The sequence below is a fragment of the Herpailurus yagouaroundi genome, unplaced genomic scaffold (genome assembly GCF_014898765.1).
Source record: "Herpailurus yagouaroundi ecotype Mexico unplaced genomic scaffold, PumYag 140, whole genome shotgun sequence".
Classification (NCBI taxonomy): Eukaryota; Metazoa; Chordata; class Mammalia; order Carnivora; family Felidae; genus Herpailurus; species Herpailurus yagouaroundi.
The window spans coordinates 42240740-42261009 of record NW_024412395.1 but is presented as its reverse complement, the minus strand read 5'-3'; the positions used below and the strand labels follow the sequence as shown (position 1 = coordinate 42261009).

The following is a 20270-nucleotide window of genomic DNA, read 5'->3' as shown; positions in this document are numbered from 1 at the left end:
AAAGGCGTGTGTGGTTGGTTTGGCCGTAAATGAGTATTAGCCAAAAAACTGACTTCGCTGCTTAGACCATTAATATAGCTTTGCCTACATTTAATAAAATTACGTATTTAGATTAAAAAAAATGAGATCATCCTACTGCATAGACATTAAAAGTTCTAATCCAAAAGTTCATCTCTACGGTGAGTTTTTTTTTTTTTTAATTAGGACACTGGTGGTTTTTTTTTTTTGTTTGTTTTCACAGAAGCGTTGGATTTGGTAGTTTAGTTCTCAGGTTTTCCTGTTGAAGTATTATTAATAGTAGTTAGAACCCCAGGTTACCTTCAAAGCCTGTAGTGTTCTAATGGAATTTCAGAACTGGCAGCGACAGCTCCAGTTATGCATCTCTGTGAGCAGAGCATTGTCATGTGGTACATTAAGTAGAGGGAAAAAATCGCTTTCTCACTTCTAATAATCATAATGAAAAATGTAAATCAGATGGCCTTTTGTACTCTTCCTCTTCTCTCTCCGAAGATTGAGAATAACAGAAGTTATTCAAGTTGACTCAAACGGAACATAGGCCCGCCTTTAAATCGTCTTGCCAATGCTTCTCAGCTGTCCTAAGTGATGACTCTCTTCCCGCATTGTAGCTTGGAAGTTCTGGTATTTCAAAGAGGGGCCGTAACTTAATGCATCCCTAGTTAGAATTTCAAGTGGTAAACCTAACCTAAGTAAAAAAGTCCAGGGAATATGAGGACTGATCAGATTTGATCAGGCCAGCTTTTCCAGGGAGCCTTTCCTGGGAAATCCTCCCCAACTTCCGCACCCCCCATTTTACCTGCCTTTTGCAGCAACTTCCCCTTTGAACTCATTTTTGTTTTTAGTTTTCTCCATTTTTCCCCCTCGTTTTTATGGGCGAAAGAGCCTCAGAGTAGCAGGAGAAGGACTGAGAAAACTACTTATTAGTCAGTTTTAAGATTCAGTCTAGGGGTGCCTGCACTGGGCTGAGCCCTCACGGCCATCTGGATATTGAGAAAGATGAACCCAAGTGCAGCTGGCAGTTACTGAGCACTCCTTGTGGGTTGGGCATTTTACCCTGATGAACTTGTGCAATCTTTGTAACCATTCTGCAAGCTAGAATAGATGCTATCGTCCTCACTTAACAGATGAAGAGATGAAATGTGCGGATGTGAAATCATTTGCCCAGGGTCATGGTGAATGGCAGTGGTGGGATCTGAACTGAGGCAGTCTGATTTCCGAATCCATCCTTTCAACTCTAATTGCTATATTGCCTCCTTAGAAGTTGTTTTGACCAGAGTTGTTGGTTAGTGTCATTTGTCTGTAGCCTTAAAGGAATATCACTGGAGGGATAATAGCTATCATTAAAGATTTAAATTATGACAACTTATATGTTGTAGCAATTAGAAATGTCAAATTGGGGCATCTGCTGGTCTGTAATGATGCCCTGCCTTCACCCCCAATTTCCACACCATAGGAAAACATCTTAGTTTGGATATGAGGCTGGGCAAGATGACCCATAAGTTTCTTTCTGGATCTAATTATGGTTAAAGAATTATTGATAATATAACTTGGTGGGTGCTTATGTAAAATAATCCTCTACACTTTTTTTTTTTTTTTAATGCTTATTTATTTTTTGAGAGAGACAGAGTGTGAGCTGGGGAGGGGCAGAGAGAGAGAGGGAGACGCAGAATCTGCAGCAAGCTCCCGGCTCTGAGCTGACAGCTCAGAGCCCGACACAGGGCTGGAACTGACAGACTGTGAGATCATGACCTGAGGCAAAGTCGGAAGCTTAAGCGACTAAGACACCCAGGCACCCCTACACGTTTTTTGTTGTTGTTGTTTTTTTTTAAGTTTTATTTAAGTAATCTCTATACCCAACACGGGGCTCAGACTCCTGGCCCTGAGATCACGAGTTGCATGCTCTCCCAACTGAGCCAGCCAGGTGCAGCACTCTATACGTGTTTTGATTATGTATCCCAAGTTTTTAAAAGTAAGGTTAAGAGAGTCAAAATCGAGCTTTAGAGAAAGCTGCTGTAGTAGATTGAAGACTGTGCCCCCAAATTCATATCTAACAAGAGCTTCAGAATGTGATTTCATTTGGAAATAAGATCTTTGCAGATGTCATTAGTTGAAGTATCTTGCTATGAAATCAAAGTGGATTTAAGGTAGGCTTTAAATCCAGTGGCCAGTCTCTTTATAAAAAGAGGGTAAGACACAGAGAGACACAAAGAGATGGCCATGTGACGTAGAGGCTGCATTGGGATTATGCCACCAAGAGGCAAAGAACAGTAGGAGCTGCCAGAAACCAGAGGAGCAAAGAAGGATTTGCCCCTAGAGCTTTCCAAGAGAGCATTGACACCTTGATGTCAGACTTCTGGCTTCCATAACTGTGAGAGAGTAAATATCTGTTGTTGTAAGCCACACTAGCCCTAGGAAACTAATACAGCCATTTCCCACTTTCTCTCCACTTCTATTTTATCTTTTAACTTTTGAATAGCTTAATGCAGGTATATAATGTTGTAGTTAGTGTACAAACTGAGTTTTAAATTTCCTCATGGAAACTAATTACATTAAATTGTATTAGCATGGCTACACTTATATTGAATTAACTTTATATAAAGAGGTGCAGTGCATCTCAAGGAGTAGCGTTTTTCTTTTTCTTTCTTTCTTTTTTTTTAGAGCCCTGCTGGAAGGGGCGGGGGTATCATTCATCCGAAAGAATTTTACCAGACCACTTAGATGACTCCATTAAGAAGTTAGTCTTCTAAATAACTCTTTCGCTTACACTTCTCTAAGGTTAAAAATCAATTAAAAGGATTGGAGCGAAGGTGTCATTTTTCAATTGAGAGTCTAATAAAGCGAATCCTGGCAAGAATGAATAACAACTGCCTGACCAGATGTGGCCATTACCAAAGGCAGTAGGATCCCAAAGTGATTACATCTTCTTGAAGGTTTATAGTAATTCTGATTAATCTGTTTTGAAAAGACAGATTCCCACAGATCTGATGTATCCAGAGGCAATACGATTAAGATTATTAGGACTCCTATTTTTCTCTGAATTATAATTCTCACTATCAATCATAATTTGTCTACTGTCCCTGGTGTCTTGAAGTCTAAACTAGGAATTTTAAAAGTCATAGAGTTGGGCCATTGTTCCCGAGATGCTTCAGTCTAGAGAGGAAATAGAATTCCAGTGTAAGTAGAGGTCTTGTTTCAGTTAAAAAAAAATGATATGATTGATGTATTTCTGCCTAGATGTCAGACTCCTTTCCAAAATACTTAGGTTCCTCCCCCATCTTACTCTTGCTGACTCCTCTTACCTCCTTGTACCAGAGAGCTGTTCAGCATACAGTGTTTGAATCCCTGCCACAGTTACATGCTTTCTGACGTATGCCAGTCTATTATTTATTTCCTCATCAAATGCACAAAGCCCTGGGTCCGAGGTGCAGAGTGGGATTATCAGACAGGGCGTGACCATGTGTACTCAAAAGGCTTACAGGTTAATGGGGGAGATTTGTTCTTTAATTCAAACGTAGAAATATCATATTAGAAAGTGTTAAACATGTATTGAGATTACATATCCTATATTGAGAAGATCTAAAGGAAAGCAAGTTGCCTGAGTGTTTTCCAGCAATATTCCCTCACAGTAATGTTGTCCTGTTAGTTTTGGAGTAAAGAAGGACGTGTCACTGAGTTTCGCTGTTTGGCAACCACTTTCTTGAGCCAAACCTTTTGGTTTTGTTTTACTGATGGGTGTTAGGAAGATTTTTAGTAACTGTGACAGTAACCATGACCAAAAGCCTTAATTAGAGCAATTGTGTATCAACCAGGCCACCGAAACAGTGAAACTTAACGGCATGCGTCCCTTATTACCATTTTCCCTTCTGCTTAGCTCCTAAACATGTAGTCAGACAGACCTTATCTCACTACCAGACTGCTACCTCCTCAGTGACCTTGGGAAAGTCCTTTATCTTCTGTTTTCTTGACTGTATAATGGTGATAATCATACCTACCCTGTTTTGGTTAAATGAAACAATATATACAAAGCACTTAGCTTGGTACCAGAAACGTGATAAATGGTCAACAATGTTAATGATTAGTACTATGAATAACACACATTTCTCTAGGGGGAAAAAATGTTTTCAGTTAAGTTGTCTTAGCTTAAAATGGTTTCCCCCCCCCCCTTGGTTTTTGCTTATCTAGCTATGTTTAAAGATTACCTAGATTACTTTGAGAGTAAGAAAAAGATAAAATATATTTATTTTTATTTATTTTTTTTTTTAATTTTTTTTTCAACATTTATTTATTTTTGGGACAGAGAGAGACAGAGCATGAATGGGGGAGGGGCAGAGAGAGAGGGAGACACAGAATCGGAAACAAGCTCCAGGCTCCGAGCCATCAGCCCAGAGCCTGACGCGGGGCTCGAACTCACGGACCACGAGATCGTGACTTGGCTGAAGTCGGACGCTTAACCGACTGCGCCACCCAGGCACCCCAAAAGATAAAATATTATAGCTCCAACTAAAATGAGTAAGCAAATGGCTACAACCTACCCCCTTCAGTTAAGGGGAAAACATTGGTCTTGGCTTTTTATCTATTTCTGGAAAGCCCGCTAGCAGGGATTTGCACATCAGTTGTCACTGCAAGGTAAGAATTGGGTTTTGCAGTAAGGAAGAATGGAGATGTAGCTAGTGTCTAATTCAGGCAGGGTTCCCACATGTATTTCCAGGGACCTCAGAGTGAGGTGACCTGTCCAAGGTTTGATGGATAAATTCTGACCCCGATATTTATAATTTACAGAATTGCCTTTTAAAAAACATATCCAGCCAGACTAAACTCTCCTTTAGATTTGTATCTTCTCAGTTTCCGTGGTGATGGAAGTTCTTCTGAAAGTAGGGTGACGTTTTACTTTGAGCGGTTCTTCTGTACTAGAACCAACTGCTGGGTTGCAAGAGAGGAGCACAGGGTGGCTGCTGTAGTCCTCCACTGCCCTGAGGTGTGGGCCTGCTGCATCAGCTTCCTGGCCACGGTGCAGGCAAGGAAGGCTGCCTGTTCGTTCCTGATTTTTCTTCCATGTGAGAAGGTACATTGCCTGATGCTGATCCTTAAAATAAAATCCACCGTTCTTCTTAGTTCATTCTTTTGCTCTATGCTCTGATTTTTAAATTGGGAAGAGAGTACCATTCTGAGATTAGATCTGGATCCAAAATGTAAAGAAAACATCCAAAGAACGTGAATTTTAGGGCTTGTGACGTCTCTGTGGGGCAAGAGAAAATTAAAAATTGTGTTCCCCTCTGGCATTTATTTCTTTTTTAGGAAAATGATTTGATAATGTAGGAGTGCTGTGAAGTTTTGATTCCACTGCTCAGTGTTCACTGAATTCAGTGATCTGGTGTAGCTGCAGGCCACACCTGGGCCTTTGTTCCTTTCTGCTCTGTCTGGGCAGGGGGCCATAGCGGTGTTTGGGCTCTGGCCTGTTTTTCCCTTTCCTGTGCTGGAAATGCTCGCTGGCTGCTTTGGATTAGGTAGGGAGGTGAGGAGAGCTGGTCTCCTGTCACTGGTCATTGAGTGTGAGTCTCTTAAGTCAGTTTCCATTTAGACACGATTTTCTTCGTAAATGTTTCTTTGTGGTTGGTGGGAATGGGTGGTGGTGTTTTCTTGTTTTGTGCATTTGGAAGGCCAGAGACTTGTGAGACCCAACATGGATACCTGTCACTAATTAGGTTAACCTGGAATTGTGACTGGAGTGAAAGATTGCATGTTTGATTATGTGCCTCAAAGGTAAAAGATGTTTTATTTGCTATTATAATGAAACCAAGTATAATGAGAAGAAAAAGGGATTGTAGAACCCAAGTGTAACGTCTACGTGCTGTGCTGCTGTGGGGCATGTGATCCCCACATCTGACCCCGCCACACACGTGGAAGTTCTGGGTCTCCATGCCAGAGAGCTGTAACTTGATTGCCCAAGTTCCTTGGAAAAGAAACTTCCTCTGGAAATGTAATAACTAGCAATATGTACATTTAGCTCATTTTGGTAGCAGTGATGGAGCTGGTGCATTGTGATTAACTTTAGCAACAGAAAAGGTGTTCAGGAAGATTAATAGCCTCACTCTTTTTCATCTTGAGTAATAACTCCCTACTCTAAACAAAAAGTGTTGTGAAACAATTTGAGACTGAAAGAAAAACAAAATTGCATCTGGTTTTTGTAAATACTGAAACCGTTTCCCAGATTCTACTTACCGCAGAATGCACTTCTTCTTCAGTTTATCTGCTTGAGGAAAGATGAAGAGAGGGGTGAACCTTGCCAGGAGTTGGTTAGATTCCAACGTGTCTTGGTACTCCAAGGTTGATAGCATCACTCCTGAAATGATTAGACAGTAGTGCATGGGCTGGCCCTGTAAAAAAAAAAAAGGGCCGGTCTCAAGCTCTAAGTAGCTGTGGGTACTCAGTCCGAATATGCAGTATCGATAAAGAGAGATAGGACATGTCTGAAAGCTTGTACCTGCAAAGATGGGGAAATGCTTAGTCAGATCAAGACAGTAAGTAACAGCTTTCCAGAGTATACCAATGAGCTGCTGGGAGCAAGGTTTGCATACCTTTTTGGACTGTTGAGGAAAATCAGCTCACCTTAGAGAAGTAATATGAACATAATCATGGCAAACTTCAGGATAAAAGCCAACGCTGGAATACACAAAAGGAAAAGTTGTACAGATCTCTCTTTTTTCTTTATAAGGAAACGGAGAGGCTGAAGTTACTTGTTTTAAGTATATGAATTCTGTGAATATATAAGGAAATCAGACAGTGAGGGGACAATTCTGATGATTCTTCAAAGGTTTCTAATCTAAGCCTATTAAATTGCCAGTTGACCCTAAATACACTTCTCTGACAGAAAGGCAACAAGCTGCTGTAATTAATCTGTTTGATTTTTGTATCTTCTTGTAGATTGATGGTCAGATAATGGTGATGCATGCTATCCACAAGGTTTTAATATGTACAGATAGAAATGGTGCCATTCATAATTTTTTAGGAGTTTTGGATTATAAATGTAATAGATGCTGTGAATTTCCTTTCCTTCTCTTTTCTTTTTTTTTAAGCGGGAATCTAAATGTCTAACACAGACATGGGCATCCAAGTAAGTCATCTAGAAGTTGACAGATGAAATATGAGGGATAAAAGAGGCCATACAAAATACATACTTTTTCTGTGATGCCTTAATAAGACTACCATATCAATTTCCCTTTTTAAAACTCATTAAGAAAACTTGACATGTGCCATCATTTTTTGTACAATCCTTGGAACAAAGAAGGGCTGGTGCCTTTTGACAGTAGTGGTGGGAATGGAGACCTAGTTCTGCCTTGAATTAGCTGTATGACCTTGGATATATGCTTTGACTTCTCTGGGTTGAGGGGTTAGATTAGATCATTGTTCCTCAATGTTATTAAAGCCAAGCTCCCTTTGATAAAAATTAAAATACTGTAAACCCCCACAACCATTTCTCAAGATTCTGTTATGCTTCCAATTGAGAATTACTAGATTGCATTATCTCTTATGTCTTCTCTCAACTCTAACATTTTGTGATCCTGAGCAGATACTGAATTGGAAATCAAAAGTTTTTATCTCTTTTAGTGAAGAGATGTAGCTTGTTCCTTCTTAAAGCCAGAAGGAGACCTTTCTAAAATCCATCCTCACACACCAAGAGCACGGTCTTGAGTCCTGCCTTGTGCACGGACATTGCCTAGAAGCCTGGTAGAAATGCACAATCCTGACCTCACCTGAAATAACTGAGTAGTGCTTCAAAAGTACATCAAGGTTTCAGAAATGCAACACAACCTTGGTTTTTAACCTGCTAGGGGCTATATTAGTGGGGTCTCAAATTAATTTAGTAGGTCACTACCAGCATTTGTTTTTTAGGGAAATAGACGAGAAAAGAGAACATGAAGGTGCATTGACAATGGTAAAGGAAGATAACTTTCACAAAATTTTTCTTTCATTTTTATATGGTTTCGCCTCAGGCAAAAATTTCATTTTTGAGGTGGAATTCAGGCAAAAAAAGATTCTTTTTTTTTAAAGCCACTGTGCTTTGTATTAGAGACTAGGTATCTCAGAGACAGCAAGACAGTATATCTCAGATACGTCAGAGACAATGTATCTTAGAGACAACCGGCTCCTTCCTTCTGTTTACCCCCACACAGTCACATATATACACCGACATTTACATAGAGATAAACAGAGAAACATAATAAAGAGCTGTTCTACACTAATTACCTACTGTGTATCAGATATAAGCTGCAGGATTTTATCATGAGAAAGAAATGAATATTCATTAATTTTTTGAGTTAATACAACTCAAAATTTGTATTAACTCAAATTTTCCTGTGATGATGTTTTACTTTGGCGATATATAGATGACAACAGTGTGAGATTTCATTTTTAAAATTGTTATGAGATTTCAAATACTAGTTGTGTAGTTTCCTGAAAGTACAGATAATGCTTTTTTCTCTAGGGCTGAGTTTATGAAACCCATGATGCTGCATGCTCATTCACATGGCAATTCACATCTTAAAAAAAAAAAAAAGTGAATAAATTCATTGGGATTTCCTTGGGTAAGCTGACTTGTATAATTTTTCTAACTTTAATGTTCAGTTAACAACTTTATAATACTTTCAATAAGTATTGTTTAATGTGAAAAAGGAATATTTTAAAATGTTTCCCACCCTGAGAACTTTGCAATCTCAGCAGTACGTCTCTACTTACAAGAAATACAAACTGTACTGTGCATAGATTTTTAAAAACAGCTGGAAGGAAGTTGTCGATGCTGGAATCCTAACTCCATTGGGGTGAGGCAGGAAATCAGAACATTGCAGAGGTGTTCTGAACTGTCATGATAAAGGCAATGCTGCACTTCCCTTAGGAAGTTTTCTGTTTTTCAAGTTATTTTGAGTAAAAAGGAAAAGAAGAGTTTGTTCTTGTCTTTTTCACAAGGCTCTGTGCTGAGGAAGAAAACTGGTACAGATCTGAAAATTCCTCATTTGGGGCTCAGAAGGAGGGAAAAAAACCCCACCCTCCATACCTGCATTCAGAATCCAGAAGGGTAATTAATTTCACACCTGAAGTTGGGCAGGATTTTAAGTTTACCGAGTTCTAATAGCTGGTTTTTTGGGGTGTAATTTGTTTATTGTTTTGAATTTTCTTTTAAGATGGTCTTGGAGCTATTGCATGACCCTTTTCTGTAGAAGAGATTAAACAGAATTGAAATGCAACTTTTTGTACCAATGACATGTTGAGACAAAAAGATGCTGGCCCATTAACCAGCATAAAGTCTTGACAGAGGTGTTATTAAAGCGATTTCAGCTGTAATATTTTCACCTTAAGAACACCCTGGTTTGGGGAACTCTGAATATTATGGCATTAAAAAAGAACAAACAAAACTGTTCCTTTAAGCTTTGGTTTAATTTTAGTATAGCTTTACATATTTATAATATTTTCTCAGAATCATGTGTGACTAAACAGGGAATCAGTGCTTGGCCTGAGCAGGGTAGGAAACATGGCAGCCAGGTGGGTGCTTGCTGTTGCTGTGTCTTCCAGCTGCGTGATGCAGAGTACAAGTCTTCCCTCCGGGGTCTGCCTGTTTAGCTTCCTCCATTTCTCTGGCTGTTGGGCAGATGGAGCAGAGTATCCAAGGGCCTGACTGGGTTCTGTTTTGATATGTCTTAGTTGGAGCAACATTACCCAGCCTTCAAATTCTCAGGCTGGAAGGGAAGATGGGAATCCTGTAGTCTCACCTGTCATTTCCCAGATGAGGAAGAGAGTTGCTCCCAGATGATGTTCTAGTTACTGGCCAAGGCATGATTCGAATCCAGATATTCAGACTATTTCATCCACTCATTTTTTTCCCCCTTTACTATATACCTTTTCATAGAGAGGATGGGCAAGAACTTCCTCATTTAACTTTCCCCATGAGTTACCCTCTTCATTGACCATCTTTAAATTTTCTTTTCTACCTGGGACACTCTGAATAATAATCTGTGATATCATGTCCATATTCTCTCTCAATTTCTAGATTATTCTCCTGCCTTTCTTGTACCATCTTCCTGTCCCTTCCCCTCCCCAAACACCAGCTTGTCCTAGATGCCCTCTCAGCCAACCAAGGTTGGTCTTTTCACTTTCACGAACAATGATCTTTCCTGTCTTTGTTTTTGTTGGTTCTTCTCCTCTCCCCACATACCCCCTTCTTTCTAGACTGCCATTTGCCACCAGTATTCAGCTCACTCAGCCATATCTACCCCTCTTGAAGCCCTCCTCAGCATTTCTGTCCTAGACCCTTTCATCCTCAATCTTCCATTTGTTGAACTCTTACTTTTTTCTTTTAGAAATTGTTCCATACCAGACCATTATATGTGAGGCAGGTTATACAGCTAGGAGCCCACTGTTAAAAGGGTTTCCTTCCTAGGGGCGCCTGGGTGGCGCAGTCGGTTAAGCGTCCGACTTCAGCCAGGTCACGATCTCGCGGTCCGTGAGTTCGAGCCCCGCGTCGGGCTCTGGGCTGATAGCTCAGAGCCTGGAGCCTGTTTCCGATTCTGTGTCTCCCTCTCTCTCTGCCCCTCCCCCGTTCATGCTATGTCTCTCTCTGTCCCAAAAATTAAAAAAAAAAAAAAAAAAAAAGTTGAAAAAAGTGTTTCCTTCCTAGACACAAGAAAAGCTGCTCAACATCACTAATCATCAGAAAATACAAATCGGAACCACAAAATAGTGTCTTGCATCAGTGAGAATGGCTGGTTTCAAAAAGACAAGAAATAACCAGCATTGGTGAGGATGTAGGGAAAAGGGAATCCTCATGCAGTATTAGTGGAAATGTAAATTGGTGCAGCCACTATGGAAAGCCATTTGGAAGTTTCTCAAAATACTAAAAATAGAAGTACCATTTGATCCAGTAATTTTGCTTCTGGATATTTACCTGAGGAAAACAAAAATGCTAACTTGCAAAGGTATATCTTGCACGCCTGTGTTTATTGCAGCATTATTTACAATAGCCAAGGTATGGAACCAAGCTGAGTGGCCATCAGTAGATGAATGGAAGAAAATGTGATACACATGTGCACACACACACACAAGAATATATTATTCAGCCTTAAAAAAGAATGAAAATTTGGCATTTGTGACAATATAGATGAACTTAGAGGGTATTATGCTGAGGGAAATAAGTCAGAAAGACAAACACCATGATTTCACTTGTATGTGAAATCTAAAAAACAAAACATATGAACAGATAGACCGAAAAACAGAAGAAAACTCATAAATGTGAAGAACAAAATGTTAGTTACCAGATCAGAGGCAGGTGGGGGATGGGTGAAACAGGTGAAGGCGATTTAAGAGGTACATACTTCCCATTATGAAGTAAATACATCGTGATGACAGATATACCATAGGGAATATAACCAGCAATCTTTTAATAACATTGTGTGGTGACATATGGTAACCTCACTTATCCTGGTGAGCGTTGTATAGTGTCAAATCACTATGTTGCATACCTAAAACTAATATAGTGTTGAATGTCAACTATACCTCAATAATAAAAATTAAAAAAAAATATTATAAAAAAAGTTTTCCCTTCTTGATGAATGTATTTTCTGGTAGGGAAGTTTTGAGCTGATTGCCTAAGCTCCTCACTTACTTTCTTGTCCCTACAGTTTTCTGGTGAATAAGTTACGTCCAATGCCTCCAGTCTGTCTTAAAGACTGTTTTTTTAAGAGCAGTTTTAGGTTTACACAAAATTGCAAGGGAAGTACCCGGATTCCCTGTATACTCCTGCCCCCACAAATGTATAGCCTCCTCCATTATCAGCATCATTCACCAGAATGGTACTGTTTTTTTTCCCCAAGGGTGAATCTGCATAAACACATCAGAGTCACTCAAAGCGTTCAGAGTTTACCTTAGGGTTCACTGCTGGTGTTGTACATTCTATGGGTTTGAACAAATGTATAATGATATGTTTCCACCATTTACTACCATGTAAAAGAGTTTCATTAACCAAAAAAATCCTCTGTGCCTGTATATCCCTCTGTCCTACCAACCCCAGGCAACCACAGATCTTTTTTCTTGTCTCCATTGTTTTTGCCTTTTCCAGAATGTTACATAGGGGGAACCATATAAAATGTGGCCTTTCACATTGGCTTCTTTCCCTTAGTAATATGCATTTAAGGTTCCTGCATGTCTTTCATGGATTGATAACTCATGTCTTTTTAGCACTGAATAATGTTCCATTGCCTGGACGTACCACAGGAACATCCTTCCACTTACTGAAGGGGATCTTTATTGCTTCCACGTTTTGACAATTGTGAATAAAGCTGCTATATTTGTCTGGTGCAGGTTTTTGTGTGAGCATAAGTTTTCAACTCCTTTAGGTAAATACCAGGAAGCACAATTGCCAGATGGTATAATGAGAGTGTGTTCAGTCTTGTAAGAAGCTGTCAAACTGTCTGCAGAGTGGCTATACCATTTTGCATTCTTGCCAGCCTGTGCAAGAATTCCTGTTTCTCCATGTGCTCCCCAGCGTCTGGTGTTGTCAGTGTTCCAGATTTTTGCCATTCTAATAGCTATATGCTGGTATCTTTATATTGTTTTAATTTGCAGTTCCCTGTTAACATAAGATGTGGAGCATCTTTTCATATGCATATTTTCCATTCATATATCTTCCTTGGTAAGGTTTCTGTTAAGACCTTCACCCCACGTACTGGGTTGTTTGTTTTCTTGTTGTTGAATTTTAAGAGCTCTTTATATATTTTGGATAACAGTCCTTTATCAGATCTGTCTTTTGCAAATATTTTCTCTCATTCTGTGACTTGTCTTCTCATTCTTTGAATTTTTCTTTGCAGCACAGATGTTTTTAATTTTAATGAAATGATGTTTTTAATTTTAATGAAATCAATGAAATTTCATGGAGTCTGTCTTCATATAATACCTAAAAAGTTATCACTATACCTGAGGTCATCTAGGGTTTCTCCTGTTATTTTCTAGGAGCTTTACAGATTTGCATTTTAAATTTTGGAAGGGTGTAAGGTCTGTATCTAGATTCATGTTTTTGTTTTTGTTTTTTTAATGTTTGTTTACTTTGAGGGAGAGAGAGCGAGGGAGGTGCAGACAGGCTCCCAAGAAGGCTGCACTCTGTCAGTGCAGAGATGGATGCAGGGCTCCGTCTCATGAACCATGAGATCATGAGCTGAGCCAAAATCAAGAGTTAGCCGCTCAGCGAACTGAGCCACCCAGGCATCCCTAATTTGCATGCAGACATCCCATTGCTCCAGCACCATTTGTTGAAGAGACTCTCTTTTGCTCCATCATACTGCCTTTGCTCTTTTGTCAAAGATTTGTTGACTGTATTTACGGGGGGTTCATGCTGGTTTTTAGCATTCTCCCCCTTTATAAACACTGTTACAAACCCTGGAAGGAACAAATAGCACAAGAACTCTGGTGTGTTCCTTGGCCCAGAGTTCTCAGTAGGCAACTTGGGGCATCTGTGGTGTTCTTGGCAGAACCTTGGAGAGAACCAAACAACTGAGCTGATTTGCATGCTGGAGCACAAACCAGATCTTTAAGAGATATTTGGATGATAAGGAAGCTAGTTTTTGTTTTGTTTTGTTTTGTTTTGTTTTGTTTTGTTTTGTTTTTGTTTTGTTTTCAATGAGATCTTGAAAGAAAATATGACCTCAGAATTCACACACCATATCTAAGGTATGTTTTCTCCCGTGGATTTTCAACACCTGCCTGTTCGTTCTTCTTCTTAATCTCCTTCACAAACACCACCTCCATCCCTAAAAGCCTTTCTATGCTGTTGTTGTTGTTGTTGTTGTTGTTGTTGTTGTTGTTGTTGTTTTTATTTATAAGTACTTTTCTCTTTGTTTATTTTCACTTCTGCAACATGGTCTCTGTCCATTCATTCAGTCATGTTGTATACAACAGATATTTATCTTATTCAATGCAAGTTTTAAATTTGTTTCTTTTATCTGAAGCCTAAGGAAATGATGCTTTATTCATGGACTTAGGTAAGGAGATTTCTATGCAAAGAACGGGGCTTTACATGCAAGGATCAGTTTGATTAGTGTCTTGGAGAATACTAATTGTGAAGTATATTGGAGATTTTTATTTTTAGATTTTATTTTAATAGCTAACACAAAAATATGGCCCTCTCCTTTTTAACCATAATCCAGGAAAGAACTAGTGAATAAATCTGTTGCTCAGATTCATAGTCTTAGAGGCTACAAAGCTTGTTTTCAAAGAAGGGACACTGGCTCTAGGAAAACCAGTTTCATTAACTAATTAGCCATGTGATTTCAAGCCCTGATATCCTGGCATCAAATGGGACTAATTGATATTTGCCCTTTGGCTGTCTCTCCCACATTATGGAGAAGTAAGAGCCTGCGTGTGTGAAGGGGCCCTATCGCTGTTCATTAATATAGGTGATCTTTCACATCCTGGCCTACCCGGAAGAGCATCTGCTTCCTGGCCAGTTTCTCATCTCTCACTAATTCACCTCCCACTTCTCAGCTGTGTGTACTTTCCCAGCTCCCTGTGCCAGGAACTTTATCTCTGACAGCCACTATTCCTGGCCCTCTTTGAGCCACTCAGATGTCTAAAAGGAAACGGAGAAAATACCCTAACTGGTGAAACTGGCCCATTTGGATGCTCCTCCTCCCCCTTCGATAGTTCCCTTAAATTGCTAAGTTTCTTTTATACCTTGAAAGCTTATGGAGCAGAGGAGCAGAACCAGTGTGTGGAGTTAGTGTGGTATGCAGTGTCTTTGCATGGTACTCAGTTCACGTCAGGTTTGATAATGTGCTGTTTCCTGGTGGAAAATGAGACTGTTCCATAACTTCTGTCGGCTCTCAGGAGCAACTGTAATGGTTATGCTGCTTCTGGCTTGTAGTTGATGTGTTGTTTGGGGTGGTGATGGTGGTGGTGTTGTGTGCATTCGTGAGCATGTGTGCGCAGGGGGTGGCAGGATGGAGATGGGGCTTATGGATTTTGGATCATAGCCTCTGTAAGCTATAAGGATGATAGCCTTAAAGAAGCCTTGAAGGCAATTAAGAGGTAGATTCTAGGTTTCCCTTCAGAATGTACTGGAGTCCCCAGGGAAGTTAGAAAATAAGGGGGAAGGGAAGATGACTGCAATTGTGAGGTTGGTGGGAGCACAATTCTTGTAGCCTGTTAGTATTAGGGAGGAAACGAGGCAATAGAATTATAATGTCAGATTTTCATTTTTATTCATTATCTTTGCTGAGCAGAAATCTACCACAATGCATGATTACTAAATATTTTAGGTCACACATGGTGAGTTTTGCCCTTTTTTTTGTAAACACCCTTTAGACTTTTTTATATACAGAAGAGTGTACTTAGTGTGGCGTTGGAGTGGGGGTGATGTGATGGAAAGGGAAATAGATTCATTTGCTGTGTGTGTAGTTGCCATGTGCCTGTTGTTGATCATCCTGTGTGAGGGTGGGAGACCAATGGGCCTTCCTGGCGGGATGGCGGCCTCAGAGCCATCCACTCAGGAAGTCCTCCCTGATTGCTGACAAGCACTCTTCCCACTGGTGCCCACGCTCGCTCCTGCAGGGAGTGCAGTGAGGGTCTGCATGCACAGCCATTCCACTTGTTCACCAACTTTGTTTCTCTCTCAATTTTGGCATGCAAATTAAGCCCAGGTAATGTTGCTGTGAAAACTAAATTAGTTTGTTTTCCCTGCTCTTGGATAGAGAACTTGATGGGTAGCTTGTTGACCTGATGTGAAGCAGTGAAATTAGGCCAGAGAAGGCTGAGCTAGACGGCAAGGCTCTTGTGGGATGGGTCAGCGCTTACCTGTGGTCAGCCAGCCACCCACCCGGTTCCTTAATTAGGTCCAATTTGTATAAATTAGCGACATCCAAGGGGACAGGGGATGGGGACAGAGTCCTTGTCAAATTCCAGGGAAGTTGGGGGTTTTGAAAGGCAAAATATAAAAAGACAACCAGTAATGAAAACGGAGTTTGGTAAAATACCATCTGTTGGTAAGCATTTTTTTTTAATATATCTTTTTAAGTTTACTCTTTGTGTGATTGAGCACATAGCTACAGTGTCACTGTTTTCAATTGATCAGAGCTCTGAAGTTGTGCTTAAAGACTTGTCAGTGTTTACATTTCAATTGCGTTTTAATCTGGGAGTCGGAATTTAAGTCTTCCCTGGTTAAGTCTAGCTGTTCTAAAATGCTGATTCTGGTATTCAGCTGTAATGTGCTGTAGCTTTCAAAAAATTTTTTGCAGAATTCTTTTGTTAATGAAAATATAAAGTAGAATTTTAAAAACTAACCTTTTAGAAGCTGACTTTGTTAAACACATGCACACACAAGCTACCTGTGCACTCATTAAATTAACTTAAGGGCACCTTTGTCTTTCTCAAAAAAAAAGATCTATATATAATATATATAGATATATATATGGCCACCAGTGGTATTAGAAACTTGAATTTAATATTTTAGATTGCAGGAAGGATGGGCACAGATAAATGAAATAATACAAATAGCACATTTAGGATATAGACGGTTCTGGTGTACCATGTAGAGTACTGTTTGAGGCCTCTGGCTTTGTTGTCCATTAGACCTGGGTTCACATTCTAGCCCTGACATCCAACCCCTGTTGAGACTCAAGTTTCCTATTCTGCAAATAAACCCAGCTTTTTTATGTTTGAATTTTCTTCTTTATACATGTGTCCAGTTGTCATTAGGATTTAAGTTGTTAATTTCTATGCGTTTTATAAACCTAATCTTTGATCTAAAATTTTCTACACCAGAAAATAGAACATTGGCAACCTAGAACAATTGAATGCTTCTCTCTTCCGGGTATCTTGGTCTGTCTTCAGCTAGTTCTGAGAAATAATTGATATCAGGATAACGTTTGAATTTGAACTTGTTCTGTATAAGATTCACCAGAGGGCATTCCCCCTCAGGGCACATTCAGAAACCCCCTTCTCCCAGCTGGGATCAGAGTGTTAGAAACTTTCTTCCACCACCGGACAGACTAGGGGGGAAGCAGGGAGGGACAGGCTGTATAGGCTCCACACCGACTTCCCAGAGTGAGAAAATGTTACTGTAATAAATAGGGAGGCCCGTCAAAGATATATTAAATCAGCTATGTAAATTCCAAGATGTAAATTATGGTTTTGCTTCTGCCAAAAATAAATACATAAATAAAAACCTACTCGGGGCGCCTGGGTGGCGCAGTCGGTTAAGCGTCCGACTTCAGCCAGGTCACGATCTCGCGGTCCGTGAGTTCGAGCCCCGCGTCAGGCTCTGGGCTGATGGCTCAGAGCCTGGAGCCTGTTTCGGATTCTGTGTCTCCCTCTCTCTCTGCCCCTCCCCCGTTCATGCTCTGTCTCTCTCTATCCCCCAAAAAATAAATAAAACGTTAAAAAAAAAATTAAAAAAAAAAATAAAATAAAAATAAAAACCTACTCCTTTCATGTCCAAATAATCTCTCACTAAATCATGCCCCCAAATGTGTCTTTTACTTCTGCAAGTCCACACCTGGCACTCCACTTTCCCCCCTAGAGAAGAGGTTAGAGCCGATGCAGACTTGGCATGCAGTCCTTAAACCATCTGATGGTTCATTTGCTTCATGTTGGTGTGATGCCCCAGAGGGGTGGGGGTGGAGCGGATCCACGGCTTCTTGCAGACTTGTCCAAGGCTGATCCCAGGTGACCATGTTTCATCCCCCACCAGCTGCACTGAACATACTGGGTCCTACTGTGAGTGACCATGTGTTTTGTGGCAAGGACAGGTTCTCCGACATTGATCAAAGACGATTGAAGAAAAAATTCAGCCTTGCCTAGCTAAAAGTACTTTGTGCAAATCAAAGGCTCAGGACAGGGAGGCAAATGTGTGTCTCACTTCCCCGCACCTCTGTACTTGACTGAAGTGAGAAATAGGGGGTGCCTGGCTAATTGCAAGTAGCAGCTCACGCAAGTTGTATCAAGTGATTTTGGAGAAGGAACACAGGCCTTTGTGTGGCACGCCTGGGAGATATGAGGTGCCACCTGAGGCAGAGCAAGGGACAGGCTTACTCTTTGTTTTACTTCTAGAAAGCAGAGTCTTTATCCCCTAGAGAAAAACCAGAGATGAGAGAAAAGGATGGGAGCTCAACTGCTTCTTACGGGCATAACTCAAATACATTTGATAGGATATGATCTCGGGTATGTTTTTTCTTGGGTTAAGCAGCATGGATATTCCCAGTTCAAGTTCAGCCTTCATTTGTACACTGACTATTGTTAACCCTTCTTGCTATTGTCCTTCTAAAAGAGAATCTTTTGAGATCAAGCGGTGTTTGGACTTCATAAAAATCTTGGCAAGGCCCCTGGGCAGTGAGAAGAAAAAAAAAAAATACATAGTATGGGAATGAAGAAACGGTTACATGTGTAGATTAATGAGGACCCCGGTGTATGGGATACTGTGGAGTTAGGACAGTCATGGCAGAAACTCGGTGCAGAGCCAGATACCTGTAGTGAACAGGTGAGATTGCCGACAAGGTAGCAAGGTGACATTTATCGCAAGGAGTCTTCTGCTTTCGAACTTTCCAAAGTGGGATTTAATCGTGTCTTAGAGGTGTGCCTAAAATTTTTGTTTGTGGTTGTAAAAATCAAGCTATAAGATTTGAAAATATTTTTAATATCTAGGGACTAATTTTATATTTTCAAACTGTTACTCAGTATAAGTAAAGTCCTTAGGTAGTCTATTTATCATTTAGATGTGAGGTGACAAAATTCCTGTCCGGGTCTGAAACTGCTGAGCATTTGCTTTGAGGACACTTCAGGGTGTGCTCACTGCCGTCTCAGACTGAACCATTTAACTTCCTCAAAAGTCATGTGTGTGGCACAGGGGCAGAGAAGTGTGGTGTCTTTCGATTGGTTGACAGAGAATTATCTGGTGCGAGTGGTTTCAGACAGTCTTCCTAGGTGCCTACTGACTGTGAAACCACACTGAGCCCTAGGTTCAGGCTTTACCCAAGTTCTGTTCCTTGCTGTGCGACTTGGGAAGGTTTCCAGCTACCACACCGTTCTCACAGGGGTTAAATTTCACAGGCTTAGCCAGAGCGAAAGGCAGCATGCCTGTGAATCTTAATCCAAATGTCTCAGTGGAGCTGTGTGCCAGACTTAGAACGAGGTGCAGGCTTCCTTATTTCAGCATTGTGATTGAACTCAAACTTTCTTACACTCGAAGAGTCATCTTTTTCCCCCAAGAGTCTTAATAAAATTATCGGCAACTTTCAATCAAATGTTATTCAGAATTTGAAAACCTTTTCAAAAGTCTAGTGATTTCTGAATTACTAGAAAATTACAGTACAGTAAAATGATTATTATCATATAACTTCATGCAAGTTAATTTAGAGTCTCAGTAGATGTGTTCCTTAAAATGTGTGAATACGTTAATCTTACATAAATTTAGTCCTATTCAAGGGACACATGGAGAACATTCTACTGAATAAAATTCTACAATTCATTGCATGTTGAAGGAGAGGACTTTTTCTGTAGAATGGACAGACCTTTTTAAGGTGTAAATTAAAATACATATATATTAAAGTCGCTTAAGATGATCTGTATGTGTATTCTGTTGCGGAGCTCTTATAGCCTCTGAATGGTGCTAAATACCTTGCAGCTAGTGTTCTGACACTCCTCATCTTTGTTTCTCAGCAGTCTCTGGTCCCAGCCCACCCCATGGCCCCTCCCAGCCCCAGCACCACCAGCAGTAATAACAACAGCAGCAGTAGCAGCAACTCAGGATGGGACCAGCTAAGCAAAACGAACCTCTATATCCGGGGACTGCCTCCCAACACCACGGACCAGGACCTGGTGAAGCTGTGTCAGCCGTAAGTACCGGTTACTCTTGGTTGTTTTTAGCTGATAGATATTTCTTTTATCCTTTATCGTATTCTAAAGTGACATCAATTGTGTTAAAGGAGAGGTTTTAGTACAAGTGTAAATCCTCATTATCGGCAGAATGACAGTTTTCAAGTTCTAAGTCTTTGGACACAGCATTAACATCAGCAAAATGCCTGTGTAACAAAATAAATTGGAACACCTTCGCAGTAGAATTGGACTTCATTGGCATATGAGAAGTAAAATGAGAATTTTTTTCAAAACGTATGGCTGAATCCTTTTTAGGACTGCTCATTTTTTGAGGAAGCATCTGTGGAGGCCGGTCTATCCCATAACAAGAGAAACTTCAGCTGTTACTGTTTGTCGGGAAGGTAGTTACC

The 20270-nt window shown here is 40.3% G+C and overlaps 1 protein-coding gene across 12 annotated transcripts in view; it reads left to right on the top strand.

Annotated features, from left to right (window-relative positions):
- RBMS1 (RNA binding motif single stranded interacting protein 1) overlaps positions 1-20270 on the top strand; it is a 224940-nt gene that overhangs the window by 109639 nt on the left and 95031 nt on the right. For 10 of the 12 annotated variants that reach the window (XM_040475166.1, XM_040475167.1, XM_040475171.1 and 7 more), the window contains one exon: positions 19705-19880. In XM_040475166.1, coding sequence (XP_040331100.1) covers positions 19705-19880 — 176 coding nt within the window. The remainder of the gene's footprint in view (positions 1-19704; positions 19881-20270) is intronic. The other 2 variants (XM_040475172.1, XM_040475174.1) reach the window with 1 other exon arrangement.